Raw genomic sequence first — 19,499 nt, 5'->3', positions numbered from 1 at the left:
TAGCTAGGAAATCATTTTGTATGCACCCAATGGAACGCCTAGGTGACGTGGGTCTTGTTGAATCTCACTTCTTTCCTTTTGTAGACAGTGTTAGTGTCGGTGCAAGATAGGTGTATGGTTTTCGCTAGACGTACCATTTAGAGACTGAGATCGTTTTGGACGCAACCGATGGTACCACTAGGTGACGAGGCTCAAGTGGAAGCTCATTTCGGTCCGTTCACAGATAGTGCTAATCTTGATGCAAGATAGATGCACGGTTCGCGTCGAACATACCATAGGCTAGGAAATCATTTTGATGCACCCAATGGAACTCCTAGGTGACGAGGGTTATGTGGAATCTCACTTCTTTTCCATTTGAAGATAGTGTTAGTGTCGGTGCAAGATAGGTGCATGGTTTGCGCTAGACATACCATAGGCTCTGAGATCGTTTTGGACGCAACCGATGGTACCACTAGGTGACAAGGCTCAAGTGGAAGCTCATTTTGTTCCATTTAGAGATAGTGCTAATCTTGATGCAAGATAGGTGCACAGTTTTCGTCGAACGTAACATAGGCTTGGAAATCATTTTGGATGCACCCAATGGAACTCCTAGGTGACGTGGGTCATGTTGAATCTCACTTCTTTCTTTTTGTAGACAGTGTCAGTGTCGGAACAAGATAGGTGTATGGTTCTCGCTAGACATACCATAGGCTCTGAGATCATTTTGGATGTAACCGATAGCACCACTAGGTGATGAGACTCAAGTGGAAGCTCGTTTCGGTCCGTTTAGAGATAGTGCTAACCTTGATGCAAGATAGGTGCATGGTTTGTGTCGGACGTAACATAGGCTAGGAAGTCATTTTGGATGCACCCAATGGAACTCCTAGGTGACGTGGGTCATGTTGAATCTCACTTCTTTCCTTTTGTAGACAGTGTTAGTATTGGTGCAAGATAGGTGCATGGTTTGCACCAGACGTACCATAGGCTCAGAAATTGTTTTGGTCGCACCTGATGGTACCACTAGGTGACGAGGCCCAAGTGGAAGCTCATTTCGGTACATTTGGAGATAGTACTAATCTTGACGCAAGATAGGTGCACGGTTTGCGTCGAATGTACCATAGGCTATGAAATCATTTTAGATGCACCCAATGGACCTCCTTGGTGACGTGGGTCATGTGGAATCTCTCTTCTTTCCATTTGGAGGTAGTGTTAGCGTCGGTGCAAGATAGGTGCATGGTTTGCACTAGATGTACCATAGGCTCAGAAATTGTTTTGGTCGCACCCGATGGTACCACAAGGTGACGACGCTCAAGTGGAAGCTCATTCTGGTACGTTTGGAGATAGTGCTAATCTTAACGCAAGATAGGTGCATGGTTTGCGTCGAACATATACCATTGGCCAGGAAATCATTTTGGATGCACCCAATGGAACTCCTAGGTGACGTGGGTCATGTTGAATCTCACTTCTTTCCTTTTGTAGACAGTGTTAGTGTCGGTGCAAGATAGGTGTATGGTTTTCGCTAGACGTACCATAGGCTCTGAGATCATTTTGGATGCAACCGATGGTACCACTAGGTGACGAGGCTCAAGTGGAAGCTTGTTTCGGTTCGTTCAGAGATAGTGCTAATCTTGATGCAAGATAGATGCACGGTTTGCGTCGAACGTACCATAGGCTAGGAAATCATTTTGGATGCACCTAATGGAACTCCTATGTGATGAGGATTATGTGGAATCTCACTTCTTTTCCGTTTGAAGACAGTGTTAGTGTCAGTGCAAGATAGGTGCATGGTTTGCACTAGACGTACCATAGGCTCAGAAATTGTTTTGGTCGCACCCGATGGTACCACAAGGTGATGATGCTCTAGTGGAAGCTCATTTCGGTATGTTTGGAGATAGTGCTAATCTTGACGCAAGATAGGTGCACAGTTTGCATCGAACATATTCCATAGGCTAGGAAATCATTTTGGATGCACCCAATGGAACTCCTAGGTGACGTGGGTCATGTTGAATCTCACTTCTTTCCTTTTGTGGACAGTGTTAGTGTCGGTGCAAGATAGGTGTATGCTTTCGCTAGACATACCATAGGCTCTGAGATCATTTTGGATGCAACCGATGGCACCACTAGGTGATGAGACTCAAGTGGAAGCTCGTTTTGGTCCGTTTAGAGATAGTGCTAATCTTGACGCAAGATAGGTGCATGGTTTGCGTTGAGCATAACATAGGCTTGGAAGTCATTTTGGATGCACCCAATGGAACTCCTAGGTGATGTGGGTCCTGTTGAATCTCACTTCTTTCCTTTTGTAGATAGGGTTAGTGTCGGTGCAAGATAGGTGCATGGTTTGCACTAGACATACCATAGGCTCAGAAATTGTTTTGGTCGCACCCGATGGTACCACTAGGTGACGAGGCTCAAGTGGAAGCTCATTTCGATACATTTGGAGATAGTACTAATCTTGATGCAAGATAGGTGCACGGTTTGCGTCGAATGTACCATAGGCTAGGAAATCATTTTGGATGCACCCAATGGACCTCCTTGGTGACATGGGTCATATGGAATCTCTCTTCTTTCCATTTGGAGGTAGTGTTAGCGTCGGTGCAAGATAGGTGCATGGTTTGCACTAGACGTACCATAGGCTCAAAAATTGTTTTGGTCGCACCCGATGGTACCATAAGGTGACGATGCTCAAGTGGAAGCTCATTTCGGTATGTTTGGAGATAGTGCTAATCTTAACGCAAGATAGGTGCATGGTTTTGTGTCGAACATATACCATAGGCTAGGAAATCATTTTGGATGCACCCAATGGAACTCCTAAGTGACATGGGTCATGTTGAATCTCACTTCTTTCCTTTTGTAGACAGTGTTAGTGTCGGTGCAAGATAGGTGTATGGTTTTCGCTAGACGTACCATAGGCTCTGAGATCGTTTTGGACGCAACCGATGGTACCACTAGGTGACGAGGCTCAAGTGGAAACTCGTTTCGGTCCGTTCAGAGATAGTGCTAATCTTTATGCAAGATAAATGCACGGTTTGCGTCGAACGTACCATAGGCTATGAAATCATTTTGGATGCACCCAATGGAACTCCTAGGTGACGAGGGTTATGTGGAATCTCACTTCTTGTCCATTTGAAGACAGTGTTAGTGTTGGTGCAAGATAGGTGCATGGTTTGCGCTAGACGTACCATAGGCTCTGAGATCGTTTTGGACTCAACCGATGGTACCACTAGGTGACAAGGCTCAACTGGAAGCTCATTTCATTCCATTTAGAGATAGTGCTAATCTTGACGCAAGATAGGTGCATAGTTTTCGTCGAACGTAACATAGGCTTGGAAATCATTTTGCATGCACCCGATGGAGCTCCTTCGTGACATGGGTCATGTGGAATCTCTCTTCTTTCTGTTCGGAGGTAGTGTTAGTGTCGGTCTAAGATATGTGCATGGTTTGCACTAGACGTACCATAGGCTCAGAAGTCGTTTTGGTCGCACCCAATGGTACCACTAGTTGACGAGGCTCAAGTGGAAGCTCATTTCGGTACGTCTGGAGATAGTGCTAATCTTGACGCAAGATAGGTGCATGGTTTGCGTCGAACATATACCATAGGCTAGGAAATCATTTTGGATGCACCCAATGGAACTCCTAGGTGACATGAGTCATGTTGAATCTCACTTCTTTCCTTTTGTAGACTGTGTTAGTGTCGGTGCAAGATAGGTGTATGGTTTTCGCTAGACATACCATAGGCTCTGAGATCGTTTTGGATGCAAATGATGGCACCACTAGGTGATGAGACTCAAGTGGAAGCTCGTTTCGGTCCGTTTAGAGATAGTGCTAATCTTGACGCAAGATAGGTGCACGGTTTGCGTCGAGCGTAACATAGGCTAGGAAGTCATTTTGGATGCACCCAATGGAACTCCTAGGTGATGTGGGTCATGTTGAATCTCACTTCTTTCCTGATATGAACCCGCTAGGGTGAATCCCGATCTTTCGATGAGAGAAGGTGGATAACTCGATTTGGGGATGGAGATGACGTTCACGGCCCGACTACAGCCTTCCATGCTACGCCTTAGCAACTGATACACCACCTCCAATAGCCATCGCGATCTTGTGGAGCACGATCAACCAAACCACTAGGGTAATTCCTGCAAGCAATCGAGGAACAAGCAAGAACAAGTAGAACAAGCAACTCAATTGCAAATATGGAGATGAAAAACCAATCTGAACTCACAAAGTTGGGGTTCTAAATCAAGTAGAATGGATGGTCTAGTCAACACACGCGTCTACAAGGAAGTAGCAATGGCTAAACTTTCAACAAAACAAAACCCAATCTGTTTGTCGTGGCTCTAATCCTTATTAATACCTAGGGGAACGACCAGGGGGTGTTGGGGTCGTTCTCCAACCCTAGGACACATCCCTAATGAACCCAACTTGATACATGGGCCATTGGCCCAAAATAGGGTGACGCAGCACCAAAGGCAGAAAAGGTCCCGGCATTGAAATGACAATTGCGGAAGCATCGGATAAGATATAGCCATGATCCAGATCCGTTGGAAAATAGACTTGATAAGCTTTCCAAAAAGTGCTAGAACGTCCCAATCGGAGTCCGTATGAAGTCGTGGCAACCGTCGCAATTTGGGACTATTTTGCAGTCTGAATTCAACTTCCAAAACGTGTTGGACTTGGACTCTTTCTGTCCTTGGAACCAAAGTGACGTGGTGGCCTAGCGGAGGACGTTAGGAATACTTGAATTTGGTCCCCAATCTACTTCATTAACCTTCCATGCTTTCCATATGCAATCAAACCTTCCCTTGATCCATGTAAGTAATTCTGAAAATGAGAATGAACACATTTTATGGTGGAGCACCAATTCATCAAATGCATCAATGATAAGCCTCATATAGAATGGTTGCACCTTTGGTATAGAAGTGGTTGCCATGGTCATATTTGAGCCAATGATGTCCTCATCATTCTCCCCTTCTTGACAGCAAACCGTCCTCGGTTTGACCTTTGTTGGAGGATGTGTTGTAGGTAAAAGTGAACCATGCTCCCCTTCTTGATATTTATCCTGTTGCATATTGGAAAAACTAGGAAAACTTTGCAAGACATCATTAGTGTTAGTGCAGCCCTCAATTTGATCATGGTATTGTGGCCCAAAAGAATATTTCAGATTAGAGCAAATATAAACTTTGTGCACCAAATATTCTCCTTTGCTGTCATATTTGCCAATTGCATGAAGCGAACAATGATTAAAACTCAGCAAACCAGAATCAAATTTAAGTTTCTCTTTTAGACAATTTAGATTACACAGAATATCAAATTCAATATAACCCAAAGTATTTAAAGAGGACAGCAAATTCAGTTCATCTTGTGCACATGAAATAGGATGAAAGAGCTTATCTTCAGCACATTTATATGGTTCCAAACCAAAAGTATCACACTTATTCGCTACTTGTGGCATAGGAGTAAAAGAATCATCAGCACACAACTCCTCTTTATCACAAGGAACAGCGAGTAATTCATTTTGTGACAAAGGAAAATCAGTAGTGGGTTCCACTATTTGTTGCTCTTCATTAGCATGAAGAGTGGACAAATTTTGGACATTATGGGTCACATCATTCTGGCAAGTATTCACAGATAATAGAATATCTTTTTCAACATTGAGAGCCAGACAAAACAATTGACCAATATGGCAATATGATTTGCTAATTAACAAGGTTCGAATTTCAGAATTGAGCCCTCTCATGAATCTACTCATAACATCTTCCATGCATTCATCCAATCCAACAAACATGATACAAATCTTAAAATTATGGTAGTATTGTTTCATAGTCTTACTACCCTGCTTCAAGTTGTCTAATTTTGCAAGCAAATAATCAACATAATATGCAGGAATGAATGCATCTCTAAAAAGAATTTTGAAGTCTTTCTAAGATTCTAGAACTTTCTTGTGCCTACAAATGTGTTTCCATTCTAGCAAAGCAAATTCAATCAAAACATTGGAGGCAATATAAATCTTTTGTTTCTCAGACAGGTCATGCTCATCAAATTCATTATCTACTTTTAGCTCCCAATCAATGTAAGCTTTAGGATCAAACTTACCATCATATAACGGCAAGTGTTGAATGACATCCTGAATATGAGGGTCTAGTTTCAACAGCTCAAAAATCTTCGTATCACCTGCCATGATTAGTAGAAAACAAGAAACACAAAAATAATATGTATCCTCCTGTCAACTACTAGGATGTGTCTTTTGTAATTTTGATAGTCCCTCAAACTCAACTTGTTCAAAACAAGCCCTTACAAGTTCTTACCAAGCCAAACAGGAGGTGACGGCAACCAACAAGCCTGCAACCGTGGAGCGAAGTGTATCGGTGCCACAGCAACAAAACCTCTCAAGCTGTAGTCGAATATGTGGAGCTGTAGGTGTGCTAAAGAAAGGAAGTACTAGAACCATGTTAGTTGCAAGCAAATTGAACAAACGCTCAACGACGTTATTATGCTGGTTGATGGGACAAGGGGCTGTTCCTGATCTTTTGGTGAGTGTGGATAAACTCGATTTGGGGTGGATTCGACGTTGGCTGTCCGACTACAACGACCACAAGGTTGCTGCGCCTTAGCAACAGGTACACCGGCTCCGATTGTGATGTTCTTGCCATGCCAAGAACACCAAGAACCTGCAAGCAACCGAGAACAAGCAAGAACAAGATGAACAAGCAAATAACTCACGGATTTAAGCCAAAGGCTGAATCTGAATCACAAGTTGGGGTCTTGAAACAAGCAAATCGGGTGGTCTAGCCGACACACGCGTTTACAAGGAAGAAGCAGCAGCTATCTTGCATCTAAACAAAACCCACCCTTATTCTGATGGCTGCTGGCTCTATTTATAAGGAGGAGAGCACAAGGGGGAGTGGGAAACCCTAATCTGGGCGTCCCTCAAAGGGCTGTAGTCAGTACAAGGCCCAAGCCCAAGCTGTAGGTCTCTGCGTCCTTTGGCTTGCTGCGCACAGCTTCGGTAGATTCTGATAGTGGGGTTGGACCCATGTGAAAGAGGACGACGCGCTCTTTCCAACAAGTCAAAAACCAGCTTCATTGGATCTTGTATCAAGGAGTTATGGTACTTTTGATGGAGTGTCCCCTGCTGTCTTGAGATGAGCTACGCGCCCCATTAATGATGATTCCCACTTGTTCGGCTGCTCCATCCTCATCATGGGGTCTAAACATGAGGCAATGGAGTCTTGACCATCATTCCTAAGAATAAGACAATCATCACCATGATTTAGTAGCATCCAATTCTGAGACGAGTTTGTATGAACAGCGAGGAACGACTTTACCTGATAATTAAGTTGTCGTGCTCGAGCTCTTGTCATCGGACCTTGTTGTGCAGCAGGTGTGGTTGTATCCATGGAAGGGATGTCCTCATCATCCTCCCCTTCTTGCATTTGAGTCGTCCTCGACTCTAGTTCATCCTCTTCTCCCAAATATGGCTTCAAATCTGCAATGTTAAATGTGGGGCTAACCCCAAAAGCTGCAGGTAGCTCAAGTTTGTACGCATTATCATTAATCCTTTCTAACACTTTAAAAGGACCATCGGCTCTAGGCAGCAACTTAGACTTTCGCAAATCAGGGAACCTATCTTTTCTCAAATGGAGCCAAACTAGATCACTAGGTTCAAAAATGACATGTTTCTTCCCTTTGCTACCAGCTAGTTTATACTTTGCATTCATGCACTCTATTTTCTCTTTAGTGGTTTCATGCAATTTTAAGATCAGTTCAGCACGTTGTTTAGCATCAAAGTTCACTCGCTCCGAGGTCGGAAGAGGTAACAAATCAATAGGAGCACGTGGCACAAACCCATAAACTATCTCAAAAGGGCTTTTCTTAGTGGTAGAATGCTGTGAACGATTATAAGCAAACTCAACATGAGGCAAGCACTCTTCCCACATTTTTATGTTCTTTTTCAAAACAGCCCTAAGCAAAGTAGATAATGTTCTATTGACAACCTCAGTTTGTCCATCAGTTTGGGGATGACAAGTAGTGGAAAATAAAAGCTTAGTCCCTAGCTTAGCCCACAAAGTTCTCCAAAAATGACTAAGAAATTTTGCATCCCGATCAGAAACAATGGTGTTAGGCACACCGTGCAATCGAACAATCTCACGAAAGAACAAATCAGCAACATGTGTAGCATCATCGCTCTTATGACATGGTATGAAATGTGCCATTTTAGAAAATCTGTCCACAACAACAAACACACTATCCCTCCCCTTCTTTGTTCTAGGCAGTCCTAAAACAAAGTCCATTGAAATATCTTCCCATGGTGCACTTGGAATAGGAAGAGGCATGTATAAACCATGAGGATTAAGGTGTGACTTAGCTTTCTGGCATGTTGTGCAGCGAGCAACGAACCTCTCCACGTCTCTCCTCATCTTGGGCCAAAAGAAATGACCAGCAAGGATGTCCACTGTCTTTTTCACACCAAAATGTCCCATGAGTCCTCCTCCATGCGCTTCCTGCAACAATAACAAATGCACGGAGCTAGCTGGAATGCATAGCTTGTTAGCTCTAAAGACAAACCCATCGGTGAGGACGAATCTGTTCCATGTTTTCCCCTCTTGGCAATTCAGCAATACATCTTTGAAATCATTGTCATGTGCATATTGTTCCTTAATAGTTTCCAAACCAAAGATTTTAAAGTCAAGTTGTGAAAGCATGTTGTAACGTCTAGACAAAGCATCAGCAATTATATTTTCCTTCCCCTTTTTGTGTTTGATGACATAAGGAAAGGACTCGATGAATTTGATGAGGACATCATTGGCTCAAATATGACCATGCCAACCACTTCTATACCAAAGGTGCAACCATTCTATATGAGGCTTATCATTGATGCATTTGATGAATTGGTGCTCCACCATAAAATGTGTTCATTCTCATTTTCAGAATTACTTACATGGATCAAGGGAAGGCTTGATTACATATGGAAAGCATGGAAGGTTAATGAAGTTGATTGGGGACCAAATCTAAGTATTCCTAACGTCCTCTACTAGGCCACCACGTCACTTTGGTTCCAAGGACAGAAAGAGTCCAAGTCCAACACGTTTTGGAAGTTGAATTCGGACTGCAAAATAGTCCCAAATTGCGACGGTCGCCACGACTTCATACGGACTCTGATTGGGACGTTCTAGCACTTTTTTGAAAGCTTATCAAGTCTATTTTCCAATGGATCTGGACTCATGGCTATATCTTATCTGATGCTTCCGCAGTCGTCATTTCAACGCCAGGGCCTTTTCTGCCTTTGGTGCTGCGTCACCCTATTTTGGGCCGATGGTCCATGTATCAAGTTGGGTCCATTAGGGACGCGTCCTAGGGTTGGAGAACGACCCCAACACCCCCTGGTCGTTCCCCTAGGTATTAATAAGGATTAGAGCTGCTACAAACAGATTGGGTTTTGTTTTGTTGAAAGTTTAGCCATTGCTACTTCCTAGTAGACGCATGTGTCGACTAGACCATCCGTTCTACTCGATTCAGAACCCCAACTTTGATATTTCAGATTGGTTTTCATCTCCATATTTGCAATTGAGTTGCTTGTTCTACTTGTTCTTGCTTGTTCCTCGATTGCTTGCAGGAATTACCCTAGTGGTTTGGTTGATCGTGCTCCACAAGATCGCGACGGCTGTTGGAGGTGGTGTATCGGTTGCTAAGGCGTAGCTTGGAAGGCTGTAGTCGGGCCGTGAATGTCATCTCCATCCCCAAATCGAGTTATCCACCTTTTCTCATCGAAAGATCGGGATTCACCCTAGCGGGTTCATATCAGTTGGTAATCAGAGCAAGGTTTATCGGTGAGAGACTTCAAATCCTTCGCTGTTTTTAATTTTTCCTATAGTCCAGAAAAGCCAAAAAAAATAGATTGGTTTACCCACAATCCTATAAACCCTTTGAGCCTTTGCTAGCACTGCTTAGTTAGGGCTTGTTGAGTTTTCTGTTGCATTGGTTGTGTCGAGTTGCTGGTCTTAGTGTCTATTCCTTTAGAGTTTTGAGTTATATCACGTTTTAGTCACCACGAGATCCACCATCACCATATACATTGTTGCTGCGTTTCTGCCACCACGGATCCATATGATGTCCGATTTGGGAGTTAAAATACAATCTGGAAACTTGAAGTTGACTTCTTTCCAACGGATCTGACCTTGTAGCAAAATTCGATCTGAACACTCCACAATCATCTTAGAGATTTCTGCATCTGCGGTATTAACAAGAGTTGTTAAATCTGAATTCAAAGGGGCTGTGTGCAATAGCCTTATTGTTTGGGTTGTCATAGTACCAAATAAATCATTTAGGCCTCTGCAAAAAAAAGAAAAAGAAGAAAAAAAGACAAGAGAAGGAGAAGAAAGAAGGGGCTGAATCTGTTGTTTTCTTCATGTTGTGCTAGTTGTTCTTTTTCAGTGACTACCTTTGTGCCTAGGCTCACGTCTCTAGCATGGTTTAGCCTAGAACCAGTACAGTACCGCCGTTGAACGATTATTCAGCTTGCTTGCAACTAACGTGGTTCTAGTACTTCCTTGCTTTAGCCCACCTATAGCTCCACATATTTCGACAACAGCTTGACAGGTGTTGTTGTTGCGGCACCGATACACTTCACTCCACGGTTGTAGACTTGTTGGTTGCTGTCACCTCCTGTTTGGCTTGGTAAGAACTTGTAAGGGCTTGTTTTAACAAGTTGAGTTTGAGAGAATTACATCGGACACATCCTAGTAGTTGATAGGAGGATACATATTATTTTTGTGTTTCTTGTTTTCTACTGATCATGGCAGGTGATATGGAGATTTTTGAGCTGTTGAAACTAGACCCTCATATTCAGGATGTCATTCAACACTTGCCGTTATATGATGGTAAGTTTAATCCACAAGCTTACATTAATTGGGAGTTAAAAGTAGACAATGAATTTGATGAGCATGACCTGTCCGAGAAACAAAAGATTTGTATTGCCTCCAATGTTTTGACTGAATTTGCTTTGCTAGAATGGAAACACATTCGTAGGCACAAGAAAGTTCTAGAATCTTGGGAAGACTTCAAAATTCTTTTTAGAGATGCATTCGTTCCTGCATATTATGTTGATTATTTGCTTGCAAAATTAGACAACTTGAAGCAGGGTAGTAAGACTGTGAAACAATACTACCATGATTTTAAGATTTGTATCATGTTTGGTGGATTGGATGAATGCATGGAAGATGTTATGAGTAGGTTCATGAGAGGGCTCAATTCTGAAATTCGAACCTTGTTAATTAGCAAATCATATTGCCATATTGGTCAATTGTTTTGTCTTGCTCTCAATGCTGAAAAAGAGATTCTATTATCTGTGAATACTTGCCAGAATGATGTGACCCATAATGTCCAAAATTTGTCCACTCTGCATGCTAATGAAGAGCAACAAATAGTGGAACCCACTACTGATTTTCCTTTGTCACAAAATGAATTACTCGCTGTTCCTTGTGATAAAGAGGAGTTGTGTGCTGATGATTCTTTTACTCCTATGCCACAAGTAGCGAATAAGTGTGATACTTTTGGTTTGGAACCATACAAATGTGCTGAAGATAAGCTTTTTCATCCTATTACATGTGCACAAGATGAATTGAATTTGCTGTCCTCTTTAAATACTTTGGGTTATATTGAATTTGATATTCTGTGTAATCTAAATTGTCTAAAAGAGAAACTTAAATTTGATTCTGGTTTGCCAAGTTTTAATCATTGTTCGCTTCATGCAATTGGCAAATATGACAGCAAAAGAGAATATTTGGTGCATAAAGTTTATATTTGCTCTAATCTGAAATATTCTTTTGGGCCACCACACCATGATCAAATTGAGGGCTGCACTAATACTAATGATGTCTTGCAAAGTTTTCCTAGTTTTTCCCATATGCAACAGGATAAATATCAAGAAGGGGAGCACGGTTCACTTTTACCTACAACACATCTTCCAACAAAGGTCAAACCGAGGACGGTTTGCTGTCAAGAAGGGGAGAATGATGAGGACATCATTGGCTCAAATATGACCATGCCAACCACTTCTATACCAAAGGTGCAACCATTCTATATGAGGCTTATCATTGATGCATTTGATGAATTGGTGCTCCACCATAAAATGTGTTCATTCTCATTTTCAGAATTACTTACATGGATCAAGGGAAGGCTTGATTGCATATGGAAAGCATGGAAGGTTAATGAAGTTGATTGGGGACCAAATCCAAGTATTCCTAACGTCCTCTACTAGGCCACCACGTCACTTTGGTTCCAAGGACAGAAAGAGTCCAAGTCCAACACGTTTTGGAAGTTGAATTCGGACTGCAAAATAGTCCCAAATTGCGACGGTCGCCACGACTTCATACGGACTCCGATTGGGACGTTCTAGCACTTTTTGGAAAGCTTATCAAGTCTATTTTCCAACGGATCTGGACTCATGGCTATATCTTATCTGATGCTTCCGCAGTCGTCATTTCAACGCCAGGACCTTTTCTACCTTTGGTGCTGCGTCACCCTATTTTGGGCCGATGGTCCATGTATCAAGTTGGGTCCATTAGGGACGCGTCCTAGGGTTGGAGAATGACCCCAACACCCCCTGGTCGTTCCCCTAGGTATTAATAAGGATTAGAGCTGCTACAAACAGATTGGGTTTTGTTTTGTTGAAAGTTTAGCCATTGCTACTTCCTAGTAGACGCATGTGTCGACTAGACCATCCGTTCTACTCGATTCAGAACCCCGACTTTGATATTTCAGATTGGTTTTCATCTCCATATTTGCAATTGAGTTGGTTGTTCTACTTGTTCTTGCTTGTTCCTCGATTGCTTGCAGGAATTACCCTAGTGGTTTGGTTGATCGTGCTCCACAAGATCGCGACGGCTGTTGGAGGTGGTGTATTGGTTGCTAAGGCATAGCTTGGAAGGCTGTAGTCGGGCCATGAATGTCATCTCCATCCCCAAATCGAGTTATCCACCTTTTCTCATCGAAAGATCGGGATTCACCCTAGCGGGTTCATATCAGAATTCAACCCACTTGGCATGTCTACGGTTCAGTTTTGCTTGACTACGGATGTGTTTCAATGATTCATGATCAGAATGTATTTGGGCCACAAATAATGCTGCCATGTTTCCAAAGTCCGAACTAGAGCAAGCAATTCCTTATCATAAGTAGAATAGTTCAAACTAGGGCCACTCAACTTTTCACTGAAATACGCCACAGGTTTTCCCTCTTGTAACAGCACACCACCCAACCCAATTCCACTAGCATCACATTCAAGCTCAAAGGTTTTGTTGAAATCAGGAAGTTGGAGTAACGGTGCATGAGTTAACTTATCTTTGAGCGTGTTGAAAGCATCCTGTTGGGCTGCAGCCCAAGTGAAGGTTGCACCCTTCTTGGTGAGTTCATGCAGCGGGGCTGCAATGGTGCTGAAGTCCTTCACAAATCGACGGTAGAAACCAGCAAGTCCTAGAAAACTCCACACTTGTGTGACCGTGCAGGGAACAGGCCAGCTGTGTATGGCCTCAACCTTGGCTTGATCAACTTCGATTCCCTGCGGTGTCACAACATATCCAAGAAAAGAGACTCGATCTTTGCAAAAGGTGCACTTCTCAAGATTGCCAAACAAGTGTGCATCCCGTAGAGCATTGAAAACGGCACGCAAATGATCAAGATGTTCCTCTAATGATCTACTATATATCAAGATGTCATCAAAGTATACCACTACAAATCTGCCAATAAAAGAGCGTAAAACCTCGTTCATTAATCTCATGAAAGTGCTGGGTGCATTAGTCAATCCAAAGGGCATGACAAGCCATTCATATAAACCAAACTTAGTTTTAAACGCTGTTTTCCATTCATCTCCTAGCTTCATACGAATCTGGTGGTAACCACTACGCAAATCAATTTTAGAGAACACAATTGAGCCACTCAATTCATCAAGCATATCATCTAACCTTGGAATAGGATGACGATATCTGATTGTGATGTTGTTTATCGCTCTACAATCAACACACATGCGCCATGATCCATCCTTCTTAGGAACTAAAAGCACGGGAACGGCACAAGGGCTAAGAGACTCACGCACATAACCTTTGTTGAGCAATTCTTGTACTTATCTCTGAATCTCTTTTGTCTCGTCCGGGTTGGTCCTATACGGCGCACGATTAGGCAAGGAAGCCCTAGGGATGAGGTCAATCTGGTGTTCAATCCCTCGAATTGGTGGCAGCCCCGGTGGTACCTCCTTTGGAAAAACATCGGCATACTCCTGCAAAAGATTAGTGACAACAGGAGGCAAAGAAATAGATGTATCTTCGAGTGAAAATAAAGTTTCTTTGCAAACCAAAGCATAGCAAATAGTAGTACTAGCATCAATCTCATCCAAATCAGATTTGGTGGTAAAGTAACAAGAGCCTTTCAGCTTGATCTCATTTTTATTATGATGAATAGATTTGCTAGACTTCTTCTTATGTTTCTCAAGTTCATTAGCGACAATCTGATTTTCACTAGCAACAGCCTGATTCTTAAGTTTGCTAGATCTAGCAAGTTCATCTCTTAGAATAGACTCAGGGGACATGGGGTGCAACACAATCTTCTTGTCATTTTGCACAAAAGAGTATTGATTTGTTTTACCAGAGTGCAAGGAATCTTTATCAAACTGCCATGGTCTACCTAACAACATAGAGCATGCTTGCATAGGCACAACATCGTAGTCAATGGAATCATGATAAGAACCAATGGCAAACTCTACCCTTACCAATCGGGTTACCTTCACCTGGCCGCTGCTGTTAAGCCACTGAATGTAGTAAGGCTGCGGGTGTGGTTTTGTGCTCAATGAAAGCTTCTCCACCATTTCAGCACTTGCCAAGTTGTTGCAGCTTCCTCCATCTATGATCACACGGCAAGAGCGTTCCTTGATCACACACTTGGTTTGAAACAAAGTGTGGCGCTGATTTTGTTCAGCCCTCTCCATTTGGGCACTTAGCACCCGCTGCACCACGAGGCTCTCATAGTGCTCAGCAGCTTCAGCCCCAATGTGCTCTTCGTCTTGTTGGAAATCATCTCCTTTCGCTACATTGTTAGCAGCAAGCAAAGCATATGTTTCTTCATCAAAATCACTAGCAGAGGAATACCCACCATCAGCTCGCACAACCATCACACGTGTGCTTGGGCAGTCCTTGCGTACGTGGCCATATCCTTTGCAGCGTAGGCACTGAATATCCCTTGTTCTCCCCGTGGATACCATCGAGGATGAACTCTTGGCAGATGTAGCCGTTGCTCCTCTAGTTGGTTCACTTGGGCATGGTACAGAATTTGTTGTAGAGGAGCGTGGCTTGATGGTCGAGGAAGATTGTGGGGGTGCACGCGTTGACGGTGCAGCAGCATTGGAGAGTGTCCACGGGCTAGCACGACCTGCAGGAATGTTAGCCCTCATGCTAGCTCGTCATCCCTGCACTTCTCGTTCAGCTTTACAAGCAAGGTGAAATAAATGATTGACAGAATTATATTCCTTATAAGCTAGAATGTCCTGAATCTCCCGGTTCAGCCCACCCATAAATCTAGCTATGGCACCATCCTCATTTTCCTCTAGCCCGCAACGAAGCATACCCATTTGTAGCTCTTGATAGTACTCTTCTACAGATTTGGATCCTTGCCTCAATTGTTGCAACTTATGTAAAAGATCACGGGCATAATAAGAAGGAACAAATCTGGCCCGCATGACCCGTTTCAAAGCATCCCAAGTTGGTGTGTTATTTGGGTTCTTACGATGGTATTCAGACCACCAAATAGAGGCAAAGTCAGTAAACTCACTAGTTGCAGCCCTAACACGTTTGTCCTCAGGGAAATCATGGCAAGTAAATTTCTGATCAACAGCTAATTCCCAACTAAGGTACATATCAGGATTATACCTCCCATCAAAAACAGGTATGGTGAATTTAATCTTGCCAAATGAGTCATCGGCACGTACCTCTTGCCGTGGTCGGCGAGGACCTGTCTCATGGCGGCGGCGATGTTGTTCGATGCGTCGATGACCATTCAGCTCCTCATCAAGCTCAGTGTCCGCTGTATATTCTTCTTCATCATGACCAGCAACACTACCCATGGTGTTGTTGTTGTTGTGATTGCGTCGTTTGAAACCATCACAGCGATTCTGTTCCATCCTCTCCAATCGCTCCAAGACACCTACAAGAGATGTATTAACAGAACCAAGAGTGCCTTCCAAGGAAGCCAACTTGGTGTTGGTCTCAATCTGAGCCGTCTCCAATTGACCAAGGCGCTCATTGGTGACACGAACATCCTCATCAAGGTGTTCAGCATGGAGCCTCACTTTGCGTTCAAAGTGTTGCAGCAAGGCTTTTGATCGAGGTGATTGTGGAGGGGTCCTTTCACCTTCTCCTGCCATGGTTAGTATGTAGCAAGGGAATCACAAGAAAATATGTCCTACCAACTAACTGAATTAGGTGGCAACAATTTTCATTCTCTCAGCATGTGCAACCGAGTTCTTACATGTCCTTACCTTGCTATGCAGATGGTGTTGGCGACGACAAGAACAACACAAGTAGTAGCAAGTAGAACCCTGTGATGTTGTAGATAATTTGTGGAGCTGTAGGTGGCTTAAAAAATCAAGGTACAGCTGGAACCACGTTAGTCAATGCAAGTTGAATAAGTGTTCAAAGATAGTATCGTGCTGGTCCTAGGCTAACCCATGCTAGAGACGCGAGCCTAGACACAAATGTTGTCACCGGACAGTAGCAAACAATGGAAATGATGAGAGTAAATAGCATCAACTTAACCCTTCTTTTTTCTTTCTTTCTTTCTTTCTTTCCTCCTTTTCCTTTCTTTTTCTTTTCTATTTTCTTTTCTTTTCTTTTCTTTTCGACAAGTAGCACAAACTGAACTTTTGCAATATGATTATAACAAGAATGCAGCAAGTAGCATAGACTTTCTTTTACTAGGGATAAGGATTGCAACAAGTAGTACAAATATGCAATTTGAACTCTCTTATTTTCAGAACTGAGTGTACTCAGATTTGCACCAAAAGGATAGGTGCATAAGGTAGTGTTTGTGTAGGCGCGGCTGAAGGTGATGGTGGTGAGGGTTTTAGTGAAAAGGTGGAGAGAGCAGCGGTGCTTTTGGTGGTGGTGGTGGTGGTATTGGTGGAGATTGCAGCGGCTGAAGTGGGGGGAAAGGCAACAGCGGATTGTGTGGTGACTAAAACGTGACAAGAACTCGAAACTCTAAAGGATTAGAACCTAAGAACCAGCACTTGACACCACGATGTAAAGCACAAACTCAACAAGCAAAGAACTAAGCAGATCAGCAAGGCTCAAACTTGTGTTCGGAATTTCAGTTCTATCCTATTTTTATATTTCTGGACTATAGGTAAAGTAATGAACGGTAAATCACTCACCAAAGAACCTTGCTCTGATTACCACATGATGGGACAAGGGGTTGTTCTTGATCTTTTGGTGAGTGTGGATAAACTCGATTTGGGGTGGATTCGACGTTGGCTGTCCGACTACAACGACCACAAGGTTGCTGCGCCTTAGCAACAGGTACACCGGCTCCGATTGTGATGTTCTTGCCGTGCCAAGAACACCAAGAACCTGCAAGCAACTGAGAACAAGCAAGAACAAGATGAACAAGCAAATAACTCACGGATTTAAGCCAAAGGCTGAATCTGAATCACAAGTTGGGGTCTTGAAACAAGCAAATCGGGTGGTCTAACCGACACACGCGTTTACAAGGAAGAAGCAGCAGCTATCTTGCATCTAAACAAAACCCACCCTCATTCTGATGGCTGCTGGCTCTATTTATAAGGAGGAGAGCACAAGGGGGAGTGGGAAACCCTAATCTGGGCGTCCCTCAAAGGGCTGTAGTCAGTACAAGGCCCAAGCCCAAGCTGTAGGTCTCTGCGTCCTTTGGCTTGCTGCGCACAGCTTCGGTAGATTCTGATAGTGGGGTTGGACCCATGTGAAAGAGGACGACGCGCTCTTTCCAACAAGTCAAAAACCAGCTTCATTGGATCTCGTATCAAGGAGTTATGGTACTTTTGATGGAGTGTCCCCTGCTGTCTTGAGATGAGCTGCGCGCCCCATTAATGATGATTCCCGCTTGTTCGGCTGCTCCATCCTCATCATGGGGTCTAAACATGAGGCAATGGAGTCTTGACCATCATTCCTAAGAATAAGACAATCATCACCATGATTTAGTAGCATCCAATTCTAAGACGAGTTTGTATGAACAGCGAGGAACGACTTTACCTGATAATTAAGTTGTCGTGCTCGAGCTCTTGTCATCGGACCTTGTTGTGCAGCAGGTGTGGTTGTATCCATGGAAGGGATGTCCTCATCACTGGTCCTAGGCTAGTACGTGCTAGAGACGTGAGCCTAGACACAAACAAAGTCACTGAGCTGCAGCAAAGAAGGATCACAAGGACAGGAATAACAACAAAAGAAAAACCCTTCTCTTCTTCTTTCTCTTTCTTTTCTTTCTTTCTTTCTATCTTTCTTTTCTTTCTTTCTTTTCTTTCTTTCTTTTCTTTCTTTCTTCTGTCTTTTTTTCTATTTTTTTCTTTCAACTAGTACAAAACTGAAATTTTGCAACAAGAAATAACAAGCTACTTACAACAATTAAATGTTTCCTTGGGAAGGGTGATTCAGTAGCAAAGTCAAACAAGTGGCTGTTTTGCAAAAACAGCAGACGCATAAATCTCCGGGCAATTGCGAAGCGCTCAGAATGAATTTGGGACCAAGCTCTGATCCGTTGGAAAGAGGACAAGTTAAGGTTTCCAGATTGTATTTAAACTCCCTATTCAGACTCTTGACAAAGGAAATATGGTGCTTTTCTTTTTAGGATAAAACAGGACTCCGAATCGAATTCTATCTTGATCTTGTTGGATTTCCTTTTTGTAGATGGAAATATGGACGTGGATGAAACCTCTAAGGACGTGGCTAGGATAATGGTGGTAAACAAAACAAAGGAATTTGGAAATCCACTCGGATTCGTTGAGAGAAACAAATAAACTTGAATCTACGATGGTGACAGAAACGTGACTAGAACTCAAAACTCTAAACGACTAGACGCTAAGACCAGCAACTTGACACGACGATGCAACCATTAATTCAATAAGCCCTAACTAAGCAGTAATAGTATTAAGCTCAAAGGGTTTTTGGGATTATGGAGAACTAATCTACTAATTTTGTTTTGGCTTTTTCTGGACTATAGGAGATTAAAAACAGCAAAGAACTGGAAGTCTCTCACCGATCAACCTTGCTCTGATTACCAACTGATATGAACCCGCTAGGGTGAATCCCGATCTTTCGATGAGAGAAGGTGGATAACTCGATTTGGGGATGGAGATGACGTTCACGGCCCGACTACAGCCTTCCAAGCTACGCCTTAGCAACTGATACACCACCTCCAATAGCCGTCGCGATCTTGTGGAGCACGATCAACCAAACCACTAGGGTAATTCCTGCAAGCAATCGAGGAACAAGCAAGAACAAGTAGAACAAGCAACT

The 19,499-nt window shown here is 43.1% G+C and overlaps 1 protein-coding gene across 1 annotated transcript; it reads right to left on the bottom strand.

Annotated features, from left to right (window-relative positions):
- Positions 1-15,418: 15,418 nt before the first annotated feature.
- On the bottom strand, positions 15,419-16,409 carry LOC136491728 (uncharacterized). Its single transcript, XM_066487979.1, has one exon. It carries the CDS (start codon positions 16,376-16,378, stop codon positions 15,419-15,421), a length of 960 nt encoding a protein of 319 aa, XP_066344076.1. The 5' UTR covers positions 16,379-16,409.
- Between the last annotated feature and the right edge of the window lie 3,090 nt (positions 16,410-19,499).

Source organism: Miscanthus floridulus, chromosome 11 (genome assembly GCF_019320115.1).
Source record: "Miscanthus floridulus cultivar M001 chromosome 11, ASM1932011v1, whole genome shotgun sequence".
In the NCBI taxonomy this organism is placed as follows: Eukaryota; Viridiplantae; Streptophyta; class Magnoliopsida; order Poales; family Poaceae; genus Miscanthus; species Miscanthus floridulus.
This window is presented reverse-complemented; position numbering and strand designations above follow the sequence as displayed.

Bases quoted from the DNA above. Each gene is read 5' to 3' on its own strand.
- LOC136491728 (XM_066487979.1), bottom strand. From the start codon at position 16,378: ATGGCAGGAGAAGGTGAAAGGACCCCTCCACAATCACCTCGATCAAAA.